Source organism: Lepidochelys kempii, chromosome 7 (genome assembly GCF_965140265.1).
Source record: "Lepidochelys kempii isolate rLepKem1 chromosome 7, rLepKem1.hap2, whole genome shotgun sequence".
Taxonomy (NCBI): domain Eukaryota; kingdom Metazoa; phylum Chordata; order Testudines; family Cheloniidae; genus Lepidochelys; species Lepidochelys kempii.
Window position 1 is genome coordinate 120,322,203 of NC_133262.1, and position 22,576 is coordinate 120,344,778.

General features: G+C 48.7%; 1 protein-coding gene across 6 annotated transcripts in view; it reads right to left on the bottom strand.

The window, feature by feature from the left end:
- CFAP58 (cilia and flagella associated protein 58) overlaps positions 1 to 11,540 on the bottom strand; it is a 450,792-nt gene extending 439,252 nt beyond the window's left edge. For 5 of the 6 annotated variants that reach the window (XR_012160075.1, XM_073354431.1, XM_073354433.1 and 2 more), the window contains exons 1-2: positions 11,395 to 11,540; positions 6,787 to 7,068 (exon numbers count right to left, since the gene is read on the bottom strand). Coding sequence is in view for 5 of the 6 variants with exons in the window: in XM_073354431.1 (XP_073210532.1) it covers positions 6,787 to 7,068; positions 11,395 to 11,403 (291 nt within the window). In the remaining variant the exon portion in view is untranslated. Of the gene's footprint in view, positions 1 to 6,786; positions 7,069 to 7,971; positions 8,042 to 11,394 lie in introns of those variants that run through there. The other variant, XM_073354432.1, reaches the window with a different exon arrangement.
- Between the last annotated feature and the right edge of the window lie 11,036 nt (positions 11,541 to 22,576).

Here is a 22,576-nt window from a genome sequence, read left to right on the forward strand (position 1 = left end):
GAAAGGGTTAAGAAACTAAGGTAACCTCGCTGGCACCTGACCCAAAATGAGGGGACAAGATACTTTCAAATCTGGAGGGGGGTGGAACAAAGGGTTCTGTCTGTCTGTGTGATGCTTTTGCCGGGAACAGATCAGGAATGCAGCCTTACAACTCCTGCAAAGTTAGTAGGTAATCTAGCTAGAAAACGCATTAGATTTTCTTTTGTTTAATGGCTGGTAAAATAAGCTGTGCTGGAGGGAATGTATATTCCTGTTTTTGTGTCTTTTTGTAATTTAAGGTTTTGCCTAGAGGGATTCTCTATGTTTTGAATCTGATTACCCTGTAAGGTATTTACCATCCTGATTTTACAGAGGTGATTCTTTTACCTTTTCTTTAATTAAAATTCTTCTTTTAAGAACCTGATTGATTTTTCATTGTTCTTAAGATCCAAAGGATTGGGTCTGTGTTCTCCTGCACCAAGTGGTGAGGATTATTATCAAGCCTTCCCCAGGAAAGGGGGTGTAGGGCTTGGGGGGATATTTTGAGGGAAGACGTCTCCAACTGGTCTCTTTCCCTGTTCTTTATTTAAAACGCTTGGTGGTGGCAACATACTGTTCAAGGACAAGGCCTAGTGTGTACCTTGGGGAAGTTTTTAACCTAAGCTGGTAAGAATAAGCTTAGGGGGGTCTTTCATGCAGGTCCCCACGTCTGTACCCTAGAGTTCAGAGTGGGGAGGGAACCTTGACACAGATGCTTACATATTTTGCTGAATCGGAGTCCTAGTCAGCCTCCTTTGGTTGTAGGTGGGTTTTTTTGTTTTGTTTTTTGGAGGGAGAACTGCGGGGGAGGGGTCTCTTTCACCCAGTAACTGGAGAGAGAAACTTTTTGTAATAGGAAAATGTGGTTGTGATGCCACAAAAATTGCCAGATGACTAAGGCATAGTTGCAGTAACTTAAGCTGCTTTTAACTTTTTTTTGAAATTTACTAGATTCCATGTTAAGAGTGTCTCTTTAATATCTTATGAAGGTTGTGTAACAAACAGATGGAAGTAAGGAAGTTAGCAGTCAAGGCTGGTAGGTGTCTCTAGCTCTCAGTATTGTGGGAGAAGAAAAGAAACATAAGCCAAACGTACTAGTTAAAATTCAAATACCAGACTTACTAGGAGTTTGGAGATTTATTTCAGATTTAGACCCCAAACCTTTCAATGTAACTCTGTATAGGCACTAAGGTCTGCACTAGTAGATCCCGATATCAGCCTCCCATCCAACTCCCACTGAAGTCATGGGGAATCTTTTTATTAACTTCAATTGAATTTGCAACTTTACTCAGGTGAGTATTCTCACAAAAGTCAATGGGGCTACTCAGGTAAGTAATGATTGCTCACCTAAAAGTAAAGGTTACAGGATTGGGCCTGTAGATCCTTATGCTCTCTATGACAAAATTTCAGTTTTCAGTGGTTGCTTCTTTTACATTCAAGATTAAAAGAAAGGAAATCTCTGATGATGGAAACCTCTGTTTTTAAAAATCACATATTACTCATTGGAAAGATAGGACTTAGAAAATACAGAGCATGTCATAATCTTTTAGATAATCAAATTACAATTAGTCATTAAAAAATGCATTGCAATTTACTGCATAATTAACACCAGAGACTGAGCTATACTTGATGGTTGTACTAACAGTCGTTCAGAAAATGTGTGGAAAAGATTTCTAAAGATTATAAAGCAGCTGGTTCATAAGCTGTAGATTCATAGATTCATAGATATTTAGGTCAGAAGGGACCATTATGATCTGTAACTGTATGGGTATTTAAGTAACAAAAGTGATTGCACCAATTTAATTTTTCAAAGACTGAGGGCTTGCCTACACATACAGTGTTGCAGTGGAGGTGCTGTAGTGCTTAGTGAAGACGCTACCTGCAGGGATGAGAGAGCATAGTTAATCCACCTCCCTGAGTGGTATCTATGTCGACGGGAGAAGCCCTCCCATTGCCACAGCGTTGTCATAGATTCATAGATATTTAGGTCAGAAGGGACCATTATGATCATCTAGTCTGACCTCCTGCACAACGCAGGCCACAGAATTTCACCCACCACTCCTGCGAAAAACCTCTCGCCTATGTCTGAGCTATTGAAGTCCTCAAATCGTGGTTTAAAGACTTCAAGGAGCAGAAAATCCTCCAGCAAGTGACCCATGCCCCATGCTACAGAGGAAGGCGAAAAACCTCCAGGGCCTCTTCCAATCTGCCCTAGAGGAAAATTCCTTCCCGACCCCAAATATGGCGATCAGCTAAACCCTAAGCATATGGGCAAGATTCACCAGCCAGATACTATAGAAAATTCTTTCCTGGGTAACTCAGATCCCACCCCATCTAATATCCCATCACAGGCCATTGGGCCTATTTACCATGAATATTTAATTACCAAAACCATGTTATCCCATCATATCATCTCCTCCATAAACTTATCGAGTTTAATCTTAAAGCCAGATAGATCTTTTGCCCCCATTGCTTCCCTTGGAAGGCTATTCCAAAACTTCACTCCTCTGATGGTTAGAAACCTTCGTCTAATTTCAAGTCTAAACTTCCTGGTGGCCAGTTTACATCCATTTGTTCTTGTGTCCACATTGGTACTGAGCTTAAATAATTCCTCTCCCTCTCCGGTATTTATCCCTCTGATATATTTATAGAGAGCAATCATATCTCCCCTCAGCCTTCTTTTAGTTAGGCTAAACAAGCCAAGCTCCTTGAGTCTCCTTTCATAAGACAAGTTTTCCATTCCTCGGATCATCCTAGTAGCCCTTCTCTGTACCCCTTCCAGTTTGAATTCATCCTTCTTAAACATGGGAGACCAGAACTGCACACAGAGTTCGGTCAGCATAATTGCATTGCTCAGGAGTGTGGATTTTCCACATCCCTGACTGATACAGCTATACCAACATAAGTCTGCAGTGTAGACCAAGCTCGAAAATTAGTAGCGCTGGTTAACAGTCCTGGGTTGACAGCCCTGGAGAATGAAGTCCTATTAGCCACAGCAAGGGCAGCACAGGCTTCTGAACACTGCTCTGATAATGTCCCTCCATCCTAACATGGTGGGACACCTCTAGAGGCAAGCGTGAAATTTGTTCTCTGTAGTTCAATTCAGTACTTAGCTTCTCTGATGTGACTGTCAACAAAGAGCTATTATGTGAAGTGTACATAAGAAAATGGATTGAAACCATAAAACACAGGGCTGAGCAGCCTCAAACGGTAACAACTGCTGATCACTATTGACCTAGGCCACTTTCCTTCAATCTGATCTAAAGAATCAGGCCTCTGCAGCGGAACATTTCAACAGGACTTCACAAGGTGCATGGGTCTGCTTCTGCTGTTCAGACTGCAGGACTGGGGCCTTCTTTTGGATTTGATCCAGTGATCTAGAAGGAAAAGGCTCTGCACCCATTACCTCCGTGACCAACAGTCACCAACATTTAGGTCTTTACTTTTATTGTTTTTACAGGAACTGCCCCAAGAGAATTCTCCTTTCCCTAGCACACACTGTGATAAAAGACCCATGGCATAGCCACAGCTGGCCAGAGTCAGCTTACTCAGGCTTGCAGGGTTCAGACACTGTGGCTATAAAACTGCGGTATAGACATTCAGGCTAGGGCTAGAACCCTATTTTTGAGACCCTGCAAGGATGGGAGGGTCTCAGAGCACAGCTCCAGCTCAAGCCCAAGTGTCTATGCTGCAATTTCTAGCCCTGCACATCTGACAATCTTTTCAAAGCAACTAGTTAGTGAAATGCTAGTGAAGTACAGTGAAATTAGGATTAGTCATAGGATTCCTTTTCAGACAGCAAAACAGCAAGCAATTTTGAGGGTACGCTGAAAAAAATCAATAGCAACTAAAGAGTTTCTCAAAGACATGATAAAAACATTTTTGTAACAATGTTATAGTGATACCTGAATACTTAGCCCAAAGATTAAGCCTGTTAGCCAAACTGAGCAATACCTGTGCTCTGTGCCCCCACATCAGCACATCCCTGTGCTTTAAAAGAGTAACAGTTATGAGCTGTTTATTGTGCCCTGCCTCTCTAACTGTAACATATTGTCCTCCACCTGGTGACGGTGCCCCCATAAGGCTTTATGGAAATATGCTTATGAATGTATATATATGACATAACTGGAATATGTTTTATGCTATATATGCCATGTAACATATCTCTGTGAAGGTTATGATCTACTGAATCTATTCATCCTATTCGTATGCATGTATCATTTTTGTATTCAAAGTTATGAATATTGGCGTATACTTGCTTGATTTTTGAGTAGCCTTTGTAAAGCATTTGGTCAGCTTCTGGAGAAAGCAATGTGCAAATTAAGTGCCCAATCAAGAACCACTTGAAGACGCCAGTCCACATCTGAGCTTTCCCAGGAATGGGGCTTGGCTGGTAAGAAACTCAGTCATGCATGGACACGTGACTGGCCCATGTGACTCCAAAACTCCATTTTGTAGCTGGATTCTACACAGGGGGAGGGAGAGGTGTCCACCCTCAAGAGAAAGTCTATTTAAACCCCTGGGAGACCCCTCCATTTTGTCTTCAGCTGGCTCAGGAGATAGCCTCTCCACCCCCAAGGATACCTGAAAGAAACTGGAACAAAGGACAGTAACTACAGGGGGGTGTGAGTGATTGCTGGACCCAGACTAGAAGGAAACTAGTCTGTAAAAGGAAGCTTACTGGGTGAGGTTTTTATCTGCATTCAGGTTTCTTAGACATAGACTTGCATGTTCTATTTTATTTTGCTTGGTAATTCACTTTGTTCTGTCTGCTATTACTTGGAACCACTTAAATCCTACTTTCTGTATTTAATAAAATCACTTTTTACATATTATTAACCCAGAGAATATATTAATACCTGGGGGTGGGGGCAAACAGCTGTGCATATCTATCAGTGTTATAGAGGGCGAACAATTTGAGTTTACCCTGTATACGCTTTATACAAGCTAAAACTGATTTATTTGGGGTTTGGGCATCTGAGTGTTAAAGACAGGAACACTTCTTAAGTTGTTTTCAGTTAATTCTGCAGCTTTGGGGCACGTGGTTCAGACCCTGGGTCTGTGTTGGAGCAGACTGGAGTGAATGGCTCAGCAAGACAGGGTGCTGGAGTCCCAAGCTGGCAGGGAAAGCAGGGGCAGAAGTAGTCTTGGCACATCAGTTGGGAGTCCCAAGGGGGTTTCTGTGATCCAACCCGTCATACACCCTTTCCACACCAGTCTCTCGGCTACTACAATGGTGGGTGCTGTTACTGTGTACATCCCTTCAGCCTCTTGGCTGCTGAGATTAGCAGAGATAATATCCTTCCCACTCTACCCCTCTTCAGCTTTATGGTATTTATGAGAGGATTTCTCTGCTACTCTATCACCCTCCCCAGCTTCCACTTTTTGAGTCTTCTTCCCCAGGAACAGTTCCAGTGCCTCCCTCCACTCCTGCTGAGAGATTGCCCAGATAGAAGCAGAGTGAAATTGACATGATTCGCATCAATTTCAGAACTGTCTATAAGGATCTGATTAGCATCAGGAAAAACCTGCAAGAATTTAGACAGTTTTCATTCTGCCACAATTTGGGAAAGCCCTGAGCAGTAGCAGAGGCACAAGAACACCTCCTGGGTGTAAAGCATTTGGTCAGCTTCTGGAGAAAGCTCTAGGGACACCAAAACCACTCAGAGAGATAGAATATCAGGGTTGGAAGGGACCTCAGGAGGTCATCTAGTCCAACCCCCCTGCTCAAAGCAGGACCGATCCCCAATTAAATCATCCCAGCCAGGGCTTTGTCAAGCCTGACCTTAAAAACCTCTAAGGAAGTAGATTCCACCACCTTGCTAAGTAACCCATTCCAGTGCTTCACCACCCGCCTAGTGAAAAAGTTTTTCCTAATATCCAACCTAAACCTCCCCCACTGCAACTTGAGACCATTACTCCTTGTTCTGTCATCTGCTACCACTGAGAACAGTCTAGGTCCATCTTCTTTGGAACCCCCTTTCAGGTAGTTGAAAGCAGCTATCAAATCCCCCCTCATTCGTCTCTTCTGCAGAATAAATAATCCCAGTTATTAATGAGTCTACTCTACAGCCTTATTGAAGAGGCATATGGCTTTTAGCTCATGCAGTAGAGGCTCATGCACTGAGGTCCCATGTTCAATCCCGCCTGCCGACAACCAGGGTCTGTCGGCGTTACATCTGCTGACTTGGGATGATAGTACTCCCAAGAATTTACACTCAGATCACATATGGATGGTTGTCTTCTCAAACATAAGGACAAGAAGCTTAATTTTTTTTAATGAAAATTTACAAAAGTTCATGACACTCCCTTGGGGAAAAATCCTACTTGCAATAGGCAGGTGGATTTTTCATGTCTTGCCAATATTTAAAATGTCTATAGCATTTCAGAAACATCAACTAATTAATCTCGAAATGCCCCTGTGAAGTATTTAATATTACTCCCATTTTACAGATAAATCATCTTAAGCAAAGAATTAGTAACTCCTTTGAAGCCAACAGAGTTAGAGTGGACTGTGTAAATAAGCACAAAATTAGACTGATAGATGTTGAGACATGCCCAAATGCAACTCAGCAAGTCAGTAGAAGAGCAGAGGTTAGACAGAAGGTTTCAGCTCCCAACTCTATACTCAGTCCACTAGCTCATATCACTTCTCTATAGCAGAACTATATCTTCAAGACATTGAACTGATTAAAATTTTCCCTCAGCTAACTACTGCGTCCTCCATTAAATATTTTCTGTTCGTATTTAATTCTATTTAAATTTTACCCTCTTCAGTGATGTTATCGTCATCTGATCATCTTGAGAGAGCTTCAGGGCTGTAGCCACTTTAGCCGAATTCACCACAATCTCAGCATTCAGCTCCCTGCATTTTGACATGAGACGCCTTTCATTTTCATACGATTTCTTCATAACCGTGTGGAGCTTCTCATATTCTATTCGGAATTTCTCCAGACTTTTATCTCCCATAAGTTCATTGATGACTTCTTGGAAGTCTTTTTCCAGTGCTTCGAAGGCATTTTCTTCTACACACAGTCTGTCGTTCCTTTCCTGTGTTAAATGAGGTGGATAATCAATTAGCAAGGGGAGTTCAAAAATCCCAATTTTGTCAGCAGATGACCACAAGAGATAACAGCAATATATTAATGACAGCTCATTGGTAACTAACCATGATGTAAACCTTCTGTGTAGCAGCTCCCTCCCTCCCATATGAAATTCACATTCCATTCTATTTGTAGAGGCCAACGGGTAATGGACAAGATGGATGCTTTTTATGTCTAATGTCTAAGGCTTTAATTCTGATCTCTCTTACACTGGAATGACTTCATTAAAATAGAGTTGTTAAACCAGTGTGAAATTGGTGTGAAAAGAGAATCACACCAAATAAGCTTGCGAGTAATGGATCTTTTTCTAGTACATGTAAAACATTCATCTCATATCTTAAGACTAAATGTATTATTATTCCATATATTTGGATATGCCATTTAGACAAAGACTAATTAAATTGGAAGGTGCTCACAATATCTATTTGACACTTAAAATACCTTTCTTAGAGCTTACAAATAACATCCTAATGAAATGAGTTAAGGTTCATCTTTTTGTGTGTTGGTGAGAAAATATTTTTGGTAAAACTTTTTGGTGACATGACGTTAAAACCAGCAACACACATAGGGCTGAATGCATCCCTGGTGTAAATCTACCAATGTACATGATGCAGCAGATAGGAATTTGGCCCACATTCTGGACCAGATTTTTTTTTTAAAGTGGCCAATGATTTGTTGTGCCTGCTTTTCTGGGTGCTTGGCTGGGCCTGATTTCAAGAAATGATCGGCACCGTGCCTCCAATTAAAGTTGATCAAAGTTGTGGGAGCTCTGAAAATTAGGCCCAACATGTCTCAAGATGGACACCAAACACTGAGGCATCCAAACTTATTGGCTGCTTAAAAATCTCACCACGTGTGTCTTACATCATTTTCTGTCTTCCTCAGAAATAGCTTCAGGTGCACCAACAAGCAGATTCTTCTCCGCCACCTGATCAGCCTCTCAAATAATTTAAAACTCTGCAACATTTTAATTGCTGATAGAAATGCATATATGAAAACGAAACGACGTGGATGAGTATAATAAAACAGTATTAATGTCAGAGTCTGGTCAGCCCCAGTATTTCCTTTGCCCAGAGCTTCAAGAATCTACATTGGCAAAGTTTCAAATAGAGGGCAGAAGACAAGAAAAGGCCCAAGCACAATGAACTGCAAAGGGGTTTGTCCTCAGCTAGATCTGGATTAAAGCTGTGCAGAAAGCCTCAGTGTAACCCACACACCTCCTGGGTGTAGTGTTCTGTCCCCTCTAGTGGCATCGAGACCACTTAGAGCAGGGGTGGGCAAACTTTTTGGCCTGAAGGCCACATCTGGGCATGGAAATTGTATGGTGGGCCATGAATGCTCACGAAATTGGGGGTTGGGGTTTGGAAGGGGGTTCGGACTCTAGCTGGAGGTGCAGGCTCTGGGGTGGGGCTGGGTATGAGGAGTTGGGGCACAGGAGGGTGCTCCGGGCTGGGACCATGGGGTTCAGAGGGAAGGAGGGGGATCATGGCTGGGGCAGGGGTGCGAGAGGGGGTCACGGTTGCAGACTCGGGGTGGCACTTACCTCAAGCAGCTCCTGGAAGCAGCAGCATGTCCCCTCTCTGGCTCCCATGCGGAGGCGCAGCTCTGCGCGCTGCCCCGTCCGCAGGCACCCTCCCTGCAGCTCCCATTGGCCTCGGTTCCCAGCAAATGGGAGCTGCGGGAGCGGCACTCGGGGCAGGGGCAGCGTGTGGAGTCCCCTGGCTGCCCCTCCGTGTAGGAGCTGGAGGGGGGACATAGCACTGTTTCCGGGAGCTGCACAGAGCGGGGAAAGCCCCTGACCCCGCTCCCTGGCTGGAGCGCCGGAGCGGGGCAAGCCCCAGACCCCACTCCCCAGTGGGAACTTGAGGGCCAGATTAAGACGTCTGAAGGGCCAGATGCGGCCCCCAGGCCATAGTTTGCCCACCCCTGATTTAGAGAGTAATGAGACTGCTACAGCATTAGTTAAGGGCCATGGGGCTTTTATCTCATGCAGTAGAGGCTCATACACTAAGCTCCAGCGATCCCAGGTTTGAAATCCCACCCTGCAATGACCGGGACTTGTTGTTGTTACCTCAGCCCACTGCGCTGCTCTCATAGGGAGGAGGAGTGGGTCGCAAGGGGTGCCAGACCCAGCAAAGGAATGTCTTTATTAATTGGGTTGCTGAAGGGCACATTTTCAGCACAATCTTATCAAAGTTGCTGCTCCCAGATTATGACAGACATCCCCGTCTTTTCTCAGAGTACTTTAAACACCATGGTCAGGCACCTGGGGACACTTAGATTGGGTGACCCTTGGAGCAGGAGCCCCAAACCACAGGCTGGGATGGGCTGAGATTCTAATGAAGAAAGGGGCAGGACAGAGAGAGCAGTGGAGAGAAGGGGATAGGGAGGAGAGAGCAAAGGGATGGTGAGGAGGGTGATGGGGAGGGGATGGGGAGGAGGAGAGAAGGGAGGGGGATAAAGAGTGCGATGGGGAGAGGGGAAAGGAAAGCAAGGAGGGTGCAGAGAAAGATGGGGAGATCAGGGGGCTGGGAAAGGAGACGGGAGGGCCTGGGCAGGGAAGAGGGGCGCACAGGGGGAGCAGGGCGCTGAGAAGGGAAGAGGGGTGCAAGGGGGGAGCAGGCGGTGGGAGGGGCTGGGCAGGGAAGAGGGGCACGGGGGGGTCTGGGCGGGGGAGAGGGGCGCGGGGGGTGCAGCGGGGGGGCTGGGCAGGGAAAAGGGGCGCAGCGGAGTGCAGGGGGGGTTGGGGAGGGGAGAGGGGCGCAGGGGGCGGCTGGGCAGGGGAGAGGGGCGCGGGGGGTGCAGCGGGGGGGCTGGGCAGGGAAAAGGGGCGCAGCGGAGTGCAGGGGGGGTTGGGGAGGGGAGAGGGGCGCAGGGGCGGCTGGGCAGGGGAGAGGGGCGCGGGGGGTGCAGCGGGGGGGCTGGGCAGGGAAAAGGGGCGCAGCGGAGTGCAGGGGCGGTTGGGGAGGGGAGAGGGGCGCAGGGGGCGGCTGGGCAGGGGAGAGGGGCGCGGGGGGTGCAGCGGGGGGGCTGGGCAGGGAAAAGGGGCGCAGCGGAGTGCAGGGGGGGTTGGGGAGGGGAGAGGGGCGCAGGGGGCGGCTGGGCAGGGGAGAGGGGCGCGGGGGGTGCAGCGGGGGGGCTGGGCAGGGAAAAGGGGCGCAGCGGAGTGCAGGGGCGGTTGGGGAGGGGAGAGGGGCGCAGGGGGCGGCTGGGCAGGGGAGAGGGGCGCGGGGGGTGCAGCGGGGGGCTGGGCAGGGAAAAGGGGCGCAGCGGAGTGCAGGGGCGGTTGGGGAGGGGAGAGGGGCGCAGGGGGCGGCTGGGCAGGGGAGAGGGGCGCGGGGGGTGCAGCGGGGGGGCTGGGCAGGGAAAAGGGGCGCAGCAGAGTGCAGGGGGGGTTGGGGAGGGGAGAGGGGCGCAGGGGGCGGCTGGGCAGGGGAGAGGGGCGCGGGGGGTGCAGCGGGGGGGCTGGGCAGGGAAAAGGGGCGCAGCGGAGTGCAGGGGCGGTTGGGGAGAGGGGCGCAGGGGGCGGCTGGGCAGGGGAGAGGGGCGCGGGGGGGTGCAGCGGGGGGGCTGGGCAGGGAAAAGGGGCGCAGCGGAGTGCAGGGGCGGTTGGGGAGGGGAGAGGGGCGCAGGGGGCGGCTGGGCAGGGGAGAGGGGCGCGGGGGGTGCAGCGGGGGGGCTGGGCAGGGAAAAGGGGCGCAGCGGAGTGCAGGGGCGGTTGGGGAGGGGAGAGGGGCGCAGGGGGCGGCTGGGCAGGGGAGAGGGGCGCGGGGGGTGCAGCGGGGGGCTGGGCAGGGAAAAGGGGCGCAGCGGAGTGCAGGGGCGGTTGGGGAGGGGAGAGGGGCGCGGGGGGGTGCAGCGGGGGGGCTGGGCGGGGAGAGGCGCGCGAGGGGAGCGGGGGGCTGGGCGGGGAGAGGGGCGCGGGGGGTGCAGCGGGGGGCTGGGCAGGGAAAAGGGGCGCAGCGGAGTGCAGGGGCGGTTGGGGAGGGGAGAGGGGCGCAGGGGGCGGCTGGGCAGGGGAGAGGGGCGCGGGGGGGTGCAGCGGGGGGGCTGGGCGGGGAGAGGCGCGCGAGGGGAGCGGGGGGCTGGGCGGGGAGAGGGGCGCGGGGGGGGTGCAGCGGGGGGGCTGGGCGGGGAGAGGGGCGCGCGGGACGGAGCGGGGGGGCTGGGCGGGGGAGAGGGGCGCGCGTTGGGGGACCGGGGGGGGCCGGGCGGGGGGATCGGTACCATGGGGGGAGGAGGGGGCCGGCCTGGCGGGGGAGGGGCTGCTCACCTCGCTCATCTTGCCGCGGAGCGGGAGGGGCTCCGGCCCGGCGCTGGCCCGGGGGGGGGGTCGGCGGGTCCCCGCGGGGGGGCCGGAGGGGGCGGGTTTGGGCGGCTCCGGCGGCTCCGGCTACCGGGACGCGGCTGTGTACACGGGCCGCCCCTCCCGTCTCCTAGCAACCGGCTCCCCGCCCCCTCTGCTCTCTGCTGGGGCAGGGGGTGGTGTGGGGCAGGGTGGGGGATGAGGTGGGGCAGCGGGGGTCACTAGGGCAGGGGGTGGGGATGGAGCAGGGTGGGGGATGAGGTGGGGCAGCGGGGGGTCACTAGGGCAGGGGGTGGGGATGGAGCAGGGTGGGGGATGAGGTGGGGCAGCGGGGGTCACTAGGGCAGGGGGTGGGGATGGAGCAGGGTGGGGGATGAGGTGGGGCAGCGGGGGTCACTAGGGCAGGGGGTGGGGATGGAGCAGGGTGGGGGATGAGGTGGGGCAGCGGGGGTCACTAGGGCAGGGGGTGGTGTGGGGCAGGGTGGGGGATGAGGTGGGGCAGCGGGGGCTCACTAGGGCAGGGGGTGGGGATGGAGCAGGGTGGGGGATGAGGTGGGGCAGCGGGGGTCACTAGGGCAGGGGGTGGTGTGGGGCAGGGTGGGGGATGAGGTGGGGCAGCGGGAGGTCACTAGGGCAGGGGGTGGGGATGGAGCAGGGTGGGGGATGAGGTGGGGCAGCGGGGGGTCACTAGGGCAGGGGGTGGGGATGGAGCAGGGTGGGGGATGAGGTGGGGCAGCGGGGGTCACTAGGGCAGGGGGTGGGGATGGAGCAGGGTGGGGGATGAGGTGGGGCAGCGGGGGTCACTAGGGCAGGGGGTGGTGTGGGGCAGGGTGGGGGATGAGGTGGGGCAGCGGGAGGTCACTAGGGCAGGGGGTGGGGATGGAGCAGGGTGGGGGATGAGGTGGGGCAGCGGGGGTCACTAGGGCAGGGGGTGGGGATGGAGCAGGGTGGGGGATGAGGTGGGCCAGCGGGGGGTCACTAGGGCAGGGGGTGGGGATGGAGCAGGGTGGGGGATGAGGTGGGGCAGCGGGGGGTCACTAGGGCAGGGGGTGGGGATGGAGCAGGGTGGGGGATGAGGTGGGGCAGCGGGGGTCACTAGGGCAGGGGGTGGTGTGGGGCAGGGTGGGGGATGAGGTGGGGCAGCGGGAGGTCACTAGGGCAGGGGGTGGGGATGGAGCAGGGTGGGGGATGAGGTGGGGCAGCGGGGGGTCACTAGGGCAGGGGGTGGGGATGGAGCAGGGTGGGGGATGAGGTGGGGCAGCGGGGGTCACTAGGGCAGGGGGTGGGGATGGAGCAGGGTGGGGGATGAGGTGGGGCAGCGGGGGTCACTAGGGCAGGGGGTGGTGTGGGGCAGGGTGGGGGATGAGGTGGGGCAGCGGGAGGTCACTAGGGCAGGGGGTGGGGATGGAGCAGGGTGGGGGATGAGGTGGGGCAGCGGGGGGTCACTAGGGCAGGGGGTGGGGATGGAGCAGGGTGGGGGATGAGGTGGGGCAGCGGGGGTCACTAGGGCAGGGGGTGGGGATGGAGCAGGGTGGGGGATGAGGTGGGGCAGCGGGGGTCACTAGGGCAGGGGGTGGTGTGGGGCAGGGTGGGGGATGAGGTGGGGCAGCGGGAGGTCACTAGGGCAGGGGGTGGGGATGGAGCAGGGTGGGGGATGAGGTGGGGCAGCGGGGGTCACTAGGGCAGGGGGTGGGGATGGAGCAGGGTGGGGGATGAGGTGGGCCAGCGGGGGGTCACTAGGGCAGGGGGTGGGGATGGAGCAGGGTGGGGGATGAGGTGGGGCAGCGGGGGGTCACTAGGGCAGGGGGTGGGGATGGAGCAGGGTGGGGGATGAGGTGGGGCAGCGGGGGTCACTAGGGCAGGGGGTGGGGGTGGGGCAGGGTGGGGGATGAGGTGGGGCAGCGGGGGGTCACTAGGGCAGGGGGTGGGGATGGAGCAGGGTGGGGGATGAGGTGGGGCAGCGGGGGTCACTAGGGTGGGGATGGAGCAGGGTGGGGGATGAGGTGGGGCAGCGGGGGTCACTAGGGTGGGGATGGAGCAGGGTGGGGGATGAGGTGGGGCAGCGGGGGGTCACTAGGGTAGGGGGGTTGGGATGGGGCAGGGCGGGGGATGAGATGGGCCAGTGCAGGGTCACTAGGGCAGGGGGTTGGGATGGAGCAGGGCGGGGGATGAGGTGGGCCAGTGCAGGGTCACTAGGGCAGGGGGTTGGGATGGGGCAGGGCGGGGGATGAGGTGGGCCAGTGCAGGGTCACTAGGGCAGGGGGTGGGGATGGAGCAGGGCAGGGGATGAGGTGGGGCAGCGGGGGGTCACTAGGGCAGGGGGGTTGGGATGGGGCAGGGCAGGGGATGAGGTGGGGCAGCCGGGAGGTTGGTTGAGCAGGAGGGAGGGAGGTTGGGGTGAGGAATGAAATGTGATTAGGGGGATCATTAGGGCAGGAGGTGGGGAAGACAGGGGGTGGGACTCGGGGGGGGGTCACAGGTGGCAAGGAAACAGGAAGAAGCACACCGACTGGGCAGTAACATGTTAGATAGGGCAGGACCTGACACCCTCATTGCCCTTGCTCAGGGGCCATGCCTGCCCTCCTTTGAGCCAGGGTCCCCACACGCAGCCGATTCCCCTCACCTCCTAACCCAGCTGTGTAGAGGATAGTCTCCTGGCTGCTGCCTCCCCAACTCCCAGCTCCTAAGGTGTAAATCGGGGAAACAACATCTCCTCCCCTTAGATGGCTTTGGATAATGGTGGCACTGCATGGTTGCAGCATTTGTCAAACCCAGAGCATTGTCACTGAGGACCTAAGGGATCCCCCCAACTTGGGGAAAGGCAGCTGGTTGTGTGCTCTATAATTAGATTTCATCCACCAAGTAACAAGTGTGAGCTCCTCAAGTATTATAACAGCCTTAACATGGAGTCACAGACAGTCCTCTTGGGCACTCTGATCTATCTTGCCACCCAGGCAAACTTGTCTTTGCAATAGAGGGTCTCTTACACCAAAAATCACAATAATGTCCAAGTTACTTCCAGTCCCAATGAACTAGTCGCTTACACTGGGTGAGTTGTCCTCTCTAGATCTCTCACCAAAGACAATGCTTGTAGCCAGTTCTGTAATAAACTAACTAAAGATTTATTAACTAGGAAAAAGAAATGAGAGTTATTTACAAGGTTAAAGCAGATAAACATACACACCCAACTGAGTTACAGTCTTAGGTTTCAAAAAGTAATAGACATTGCTGTGGTATGCAAGCTTTCTATGTCCTTTAGAGCTAACCCAAGCTAAGCAGATTGGGGATCCCTTGCTTATGCTTGGAAATATTGCCCTTGCCAAATTCCAAGCAGCATAGAGTTACAGTTCCTTCCCCCAGAGTTCAAACTGATGAAACAAGTGTGCATGCCTGTCTCCTCTTCACGGGTGTATGTAGAAGGGGGGGGGCAGCAATCAACAAAGTCCTTCTGTCCTTTGATGTTTCACAGTGGCTCATTTGGTTTCATTGGGTCTTCTTGTGTGCATGCCCAGCACTTTACATTAATTAATGCTTCTTTCCTGTTTGGTGAGCTACACAGTTACAGAGGTTCACAATGCAAACATGCAATATAACCTTATACCATGGGCTACAGCTGCTATAAGTGTCATCAATACATGCAGCATCCTACAAGCATTTCATCATGTCTGAACATTGAACACATTGAACAATTAACATCAATTTTAACAATGCTAACACACAGGTGAGTCAGACTGGTTTACAGCTATGCATTTGTCAGTGTTCAGAGAGACCTAGGGGCCTTGGCATGAGCTCGCACCTGGTCTACCAGCATCACACCCTCTCAATCTAGTTTTAAACTGAGCTATTATTAGTTTCCTCCATTTATGTCCCTCTGAAATTATAGATGATGGTGAGAGCCAAAATTCTCTGGACCATGTGAACACAAACATAAGATGCCAGGTGCAATCATGGTGGGATTCCATTCCAAACAGGAATGAACTTGATTCAAGATGTTTTATTTCATTTAAGGTGTTATTATTTGTTTCCTCTTGTAACAATGCTGGTTTGGCTCAGTTGACATGAATAGTTTATAGTCAGGTGGCAGAATCAGCTATTTCAACTAGCTTAAAAGAGAAATCTAGGACAGTAGATCTCCATGTGTGTGTGCAGGCGATGGTTGGTGACTACAATAGAAATATTTGCTTAGTGACTTATTTGAGGTCACAGCTCTAAGGCAGTAACTTAATGTGTACTTTAAATTGTAGTGACATAAAAGTGATAAGCCATTATTCAGACAGGGAAGGATTTATGGGCCTCTGCAGAAATATAAAGGTGCAGTAAAATCTCATCATAACATCACCCAGAAGATTGTAAGCTCTTTGGGACAGGGACTATGACTATGTATTTGCTGTAAAGTGCATATCACTCCTTTGGGCATGATAAAATAAATAAGGATAAGAAGAAGAAATAACAGAAAACAGAGAGAGGTTTTTGTGTGTTCTTTTATACCTTTGCATTGTAGGAAAGAAAATCACTAGGTGGCACTGTACTACCAAAATGATGTGGTGGCTACCACCATAATAGCAATTAATAATACTCAGGCCTTACAGCCTTTTACATTTCCAAAGCTTATTACAAAAATGAATTAATAAATATTTGATATATAATAGTCTAATTAATATGCAAGTGTGATTGAGGTTCCATATGTGGGTTCACATTCTGCTGTCTTTACTCTTACAAATAGATTGACAGGGAATTAACAGGATGATTTATGTGAGTTGAGAGAGCAGGATTTGGTCTGAAATTTGCTAAGACTACAAATCAAAATCTCATTTTTCTAATGGCTGGCACTGAACATTCCCCTGGGATGTGGAAATCCAGCTGTGTTCTATCAGCCTCATACACCATCACCAGTACTAATAAGGATTCTGTAAGTAGAATATTACTGAAATTGGTTTGCTCATAGATTCCAAGGCCAGAAAGGACCATTGTGATCATCTAGTCTGACTTCTTGTATAACACAGGCCAGAGAACTTCCCCCAAAATAATTCCTAGAGTCGATCTTTTAGAAAAACATCCAGTGAATCCACCGTGTTCCTAAGGTTCTAATGGTTAGTCACCCTCACTATGAAATATTTACACCTTATTTACAGTTTGAATTTGTTTAGCTTCAGCTTCCAACCAATGGATTGTTTTATAAATTTCTCTTCTAGATTGTAGAGCTCATTATTAAATATTTGTTCCCCATGTGGATACTTATAGACTGTGATCAAGCTACCCCTTAACCTTCTCTGTACAGGGCAGAATAGAATCCAGCTTGCTCTCCCATAGTTGTGTCAGTTTTGCAGTGCTAAAAGGAGCAGGATGTTGTCAGTAAAAGTAAGTCTGATTTGTGTCTAGTCATTGGTAAATATTGTGGGTTCTCTGATTGCTTGATTATTTGTAGGCATGGCAGAATTTTATTTTTATTCTTGTTATTTTGACAGATAAAATCAATGTTCATTGTAAAGAATGTTTTGAATTTTTATCTATTTAAATTTCAGCACCTGTGGGAAATTTTGCAGGTGTCAGACAATAACTTACTGACAGTAGACACTGAGATTCAAAAAGTTAAAGTTTATAACTGTTCAACTGTTAACATCACATATCAACATACACGAAGTAAACATCTTTAAATCAAACTCTAATAAGTTCTCAAGCAGTAATTTTCTTACTTTGCCTATTTGTAAATTTTGATTATTATTCATGGAAATGTTTTTTCATCCATTTATCAGTGTACAGTGATATCAACACTTACCAATTAAAATCTAGTCTTACGAAGCCTTATTATCTATGATATACTGTATTTCTTGTTGTGTTTGATTTTTTTGTCAATTCTGTTTGTTATTCCCAAATTAAATAGTGATATGAGCACTTGTCCATTAGAAATTGGACCGAACCTTCCTACTCACTTGCACACAAGACACAGAACAGATATCAAATGGTAACAACCTATGATCACTTTTGTCTTGGACTGGAATTGAGCCAGTAACCTAGAGGTGAGAAGACGTACCATATCCCATTACCATTTTCATACAGTCAAATCATAAACTACCTAGTAGGTCTGCCAGTTGGTGTCCCTCTTTTATAATAAAAATTCCCCAATAAAGGTTTTGGTGAGCTAGTAGCTAAGAGTTAAGGGTGCTAAGTGCTATTCTAAGCTACGTATACAATGACCTACTTTGTTTGGTTTTCTTAAAATCCATGTAAATAACTATGAAAATCATGTCCTACGGTTAAATCTACAATCTTGACACCAAACTCAACCTATCATTTATTAGCATCTCCCCAATGGACTGCAAGATTCTGCCTCTGGAGCAACAAAACATCCTTGACTTTGTCCCTGTAGCAGTGCTGGCCTCTGAGATTTCCATTTCTTTGTTCCGTTTGTACCTAGGGCCAGATCTTCAAAACCCTTTGTCACAACTCCGATCAAGCACCACCTTATTGGCCACTCACCAGATTGCTGTGAGGGAAATCTCATGTTAACATGCAGACACCTGCTTTACTTTATTTTTTGCTGTATTCCAGTATCTTGATTCGCTCCCTCCATTACCTGCCCACCAAGCCGCCCATTTTGATTCCCCCTAGGTCCTCCTGTCACTGCTTTTGTTCCCTGGTTGGTCTCCCAGTTCAAGAACATTTGGGGGTATCTAAGATGAGTTGAAAGAAAAGGAGTACTTGTGGCACCTTAGAGACTAACCAATTTATTTGAGCATAAGCTTTTTTGATGCATCCGATGAAGTGAGCTGTAGCTCACGAAAGCTTATGCTCAAATAAATTGGTTAGTCTCTAAGGTGCCACAAGTACTCCTTTTCTTTTTGCGAATACAGACTAACACGGCTGTTACTCTGTAAGATGAGTTGGTTTCAATTATTTCTACTTTTACCAGGCTCTGACCAATGAGAATAATTTCCCCCCGCTTCTCCCCATAGCAACCCTTCTCTACCAGCAGCAGGAGCCATTGCCATAGGCTCTGACTTCCACGCATAATTTACTCCTTTGCCTCATAACTCACTCCCACCAAATCCTTTGGTAGCTGTAAGTTAGCCTGACATGTTTCATTGCTTGACACTTGAGCCCCCTGGGGGGCCCTATAAAATAACCCTCCTCTTTTAACACCCCAGAAAGGCCATATAACTGCAAAGTTCTAAGATGATTAGAAGGTCAGGTGTGAGGGGGAAGATAAGGACACCATGTGGCCAGCTTGAAGCCAGAAGGCGACTGTCTCTCTGCAGGTTTATTTGAACACTGGCCTGTAGCTGTGAAAGATTCACTGGTTGATGGAACTCCCCCCTTCCTTCCCCCCTTCTTCTTGTGCTGCTGTCCTCTGAACAACTCATTGCTGAGTGGGAGCATTGAGATGCCAGAGGAATAGTGAGTGATGCAACAAAGGGAATTGTGATGCTAAAGGTAAGTGGGTGATGCAGGATGCTTGGGGGGCACACATACATAGGGGCAAAGGCATAGGATATTTGACGTGCGCTTTCAGGTCCCTCTGGGTTGTTTCTGGGAAAATACCATCCTGCTGCACCCTGTTCTATCCTTTCACAGCCAGAATGCACTATAGCTTTCAGGACTCAGCGAGGCCTGGATCTAGCAGGATTATCGCTCCTGCTTTCTTTGTTGTTAATCTGAATCCCTGTTTGTGCACCAGAAAAGCAACCATATGTTTCATTCTCTTTGTGAGTCAGATAGCTAGGGGGCTATCACAGGATCTATTCCACTGACGCATGGCCTGACATTTGACTTCCCTATTGTGTCCCTAATTTCTGTTTTCAAAGCCTGTGTAATTATTTATATGTTCTTTTGTTGTTTGTTTTGTTTTGAATTGCTTACAGAAACATAGTGCAATATTAATTTTACAAAGGATTAGAAGCAATGCCAGGAATCATCAAAAGAAATCCCTCCACCTTCTAAGGTGACTGAAAGCAAATGGGAAATGTGTCTCACATTCCAATCCTGGAGCAGATTCTGCTATTATTGCGGTAGCATCTAGGGTCATGGACTAGGACCCCACTGTGCTAGGTGCTGCAGTCCTATTGACTTCAGCAGGGCTGCTCACAGACTAAGGTACTACCATCGTGAGTAGGGGTGGCGGAATTTGGTCCTTTGTGACATTAAAATTAATACCTTACTAAATGATCTTAAATCATGGCCCACGGACTACAGCTTAGTGGACACGTTACTGGCTTTTCTCCTTGTTTCGAGCTTGTAAATTGTATAAAAAGACAGATCCAAATAAATTAATACTTTCCAAATATGACTTTCCCTAGAGATCTTATGCCACCACAACTGGCAGAGATGGAGGATCATGGATGGGATGGAAGATGGGTCCAGGAGATAATCTACTGCATTGCGGGTCTTGCTCTGAAAAAGTTTGAGAGCTAATATGTTGTTAGGTTAATATGATTCTATTCTTAACAGATGCCTTTAATTCATAATTACTGTAACTTGTATTGATTCTTTTTTTTGGGGGGGTGGGGGGAGGGCATATCATCTCCATGTCCTCCACGGCTCTGTACTGGATAGAATCAGAACTGATCAACGGCTTGTCATAGGCTCCATGCTACTGACAGCTAATGATAGGTGATAGATACCAGTGTTTGTGGAGCAGGACGATCTGGGTCCTATCTCTGCTGTTGCCATGAAGTTCCCAGTGGCCCCGGTGTGCAGCATGGTGACAACTATAGAGCCCTAAGTGAGCACTGATTTGTTGCAATATTTGATTTTAGTACGGGTGAAGGATGTTTCAAGCTCCCCAAATTAAAAAACATAGTAAGAGGACCAAAAAAGTGCCTCTGTGGCTAAACAACAAAGTCAAAAAAGCACTGAGAGGCAAAAAGGCGTCCTTTAAAAAGTGGAAGGTAAATCCTAGTGAGGAAAACAGAAAGGAGCATAAACTCTGGCAAGTGAAGTGTAAATATATAATTAGAAAGGCCAAAAAAGAATTTGAAGAAGAGCTAGCCAAAGACTCAAAAAGTAACAGCAAAAAAATGTTTAAGTCCATCAGAAGCAGGAAGCCTGCTCAACAACCAGTGGAGCCACTGGGCGATTGAGATGCTAAAGGAGCACTCAAGGGGGGTAAGGCCCTTGCGGAGAAACTAAATGAATGCTTTGCATCCATCTTCACAGCTGAGGATGTGAGGGAGATTCTCCATCCTGAGCCATTCTTTTTAGGTGACAAATCTGAGGAACTGTCCCAGATTGAGGTGTCATTAGAGGAGGTTTTGGAACAAACTGATATATTAAACAGTAATAAGTCACTAGGACTAGATGGGATTCACCCAAGAGTTCTGAAGGAACTCAAATGTGAAATTGCAAAACTACTAACTGTGATATGTAACCTATCATTTATATCAGCTTCTGTCCCAGATGACTGGAGGAGAGCTAATGTGACGCCAATTTTTTAAAAAGACTTCAGAGGTGATCCCAGCAGTACCGGACAAATTGATTGAAACTATAGTAAAGAACAGAATTATCAGACACACAGATGAACACAGTTTGTTGGAGAAGAGTCAACATGTTTTTTGTAAAGAGAAATCATGCCTAACCAATCTACTAGAAATCTTTGAGGAGGTCAACAAGCATGTGGACAAGGGTGATCCGGTGGATACAGTGTACTTAGATTTTCAGAAAGCCTTTGACAAGGTCCCTCACCAAAGGCTCGTAAACAAAGTAAGCTGTCATGGGATACGAGGGAAAGTCCTCTTGTAGATCAGTAACTGGTTAAAATATAGGAAACAAAGGGTAGGAATAAACCATCAGTTTTCAGAATGGAGAGAGGTAAATAGTGGTGTCCCCCAGGGGTCTATACTGTGACCAATACTGTTTAATATATTCATAAATGATTTGGAAAAAGGGGTAAACAGTGAGGTGGCAAAAAGAAAAGGAGTACTTATGGCACCTTAGAGACTAACCAATTTATTTGAGCATAAGCTTTCGTGAGCTACAGCTCACTTCATCGGATGCATACTGTGGAAAATACAGAAGATGTTTTTATACACACAAATCATGAAAAAATGGGTGTTTTATCACTACAAAAGGTTTTCTCTCCCCCCACCCCACTCTCCTGCTGATAATAGCTTATGTAAAGTGATCACTCTAAGGAGAGTGCCACAAGTACTTTTCTTTTCTTTTTGCGAATACAGACTAACACGGCTGTTACTCTGAAACCAGTGAGGTGGCAAAATTTTCTGATGATGATATAAAGCTACTCCAGATAGTTAAGTCCAAAGCACGCTGTGAAGAGTTACAAAGGGATCTCACAAAACTGGGTGACTGGGCAGCAAAACGGCAGATGAAATTCAAAGTTGATAAATGCAAAATAATGCACATTGGAAAACATAATCCCAACTACACATAACAATCATGGCTGTTACCATTCAAGAAAGAGATCTTGGAGTGATTGTGGATAGTTCTCTGAAAACATCCACTCAATGTGCAGCAGCAGCCAGAAAAACTAATAGAATGTTGGGAATCATTAGGAAAGGGATAGATAATAAGACAGAAAATATCATATTGCCTCTATATAAATCCATGGTACGCCCACTTCTTGAATACTGCGTGCAGATCTGGTTGCCCTATATCAAGAAAGATATTTTGGAATTAGAAAAGGTACAGAAAAGGGCAACAAAAATGATAAGGGGATGGAACAGCTTCCATATGAGGAGAGATTAATAAGACTGCGACTTTTCAGTTTGGAAAAGACACAATAACTATGATAGAAGTCTATAAAATCATGACTGGTGTGGAGAAAGTAAGAAGTGTTATTTACTTCTTCTCCTAACACAAGAACTAGGGGTCACCAAATGAAATTAACAGGCAGCAGGTTTAAAACAAACAAAAGGAAGTATTTCTTCACACAACGCACAGTCTACCTGTGGAACTCTTTGCCAGAGGATGTTGTGAAGGCCAAGACTATAGCAAGGTTCAAGAAAGAACTAGATAAATTCATGAAGGAGGGGTTCATCAATGGGGATTAGCAGGATGGGCAGGGACGATGCCCCGAGACTCTGTTTGCCAGCAGCAGCTCATTCCTTCTGAAGCACCTGGCATTGGCCACTGTCAGAAGACAGGATACTGGGCTAATTGGACATTTGGTCTGACCCTGTATAGCCATTCTTATGTT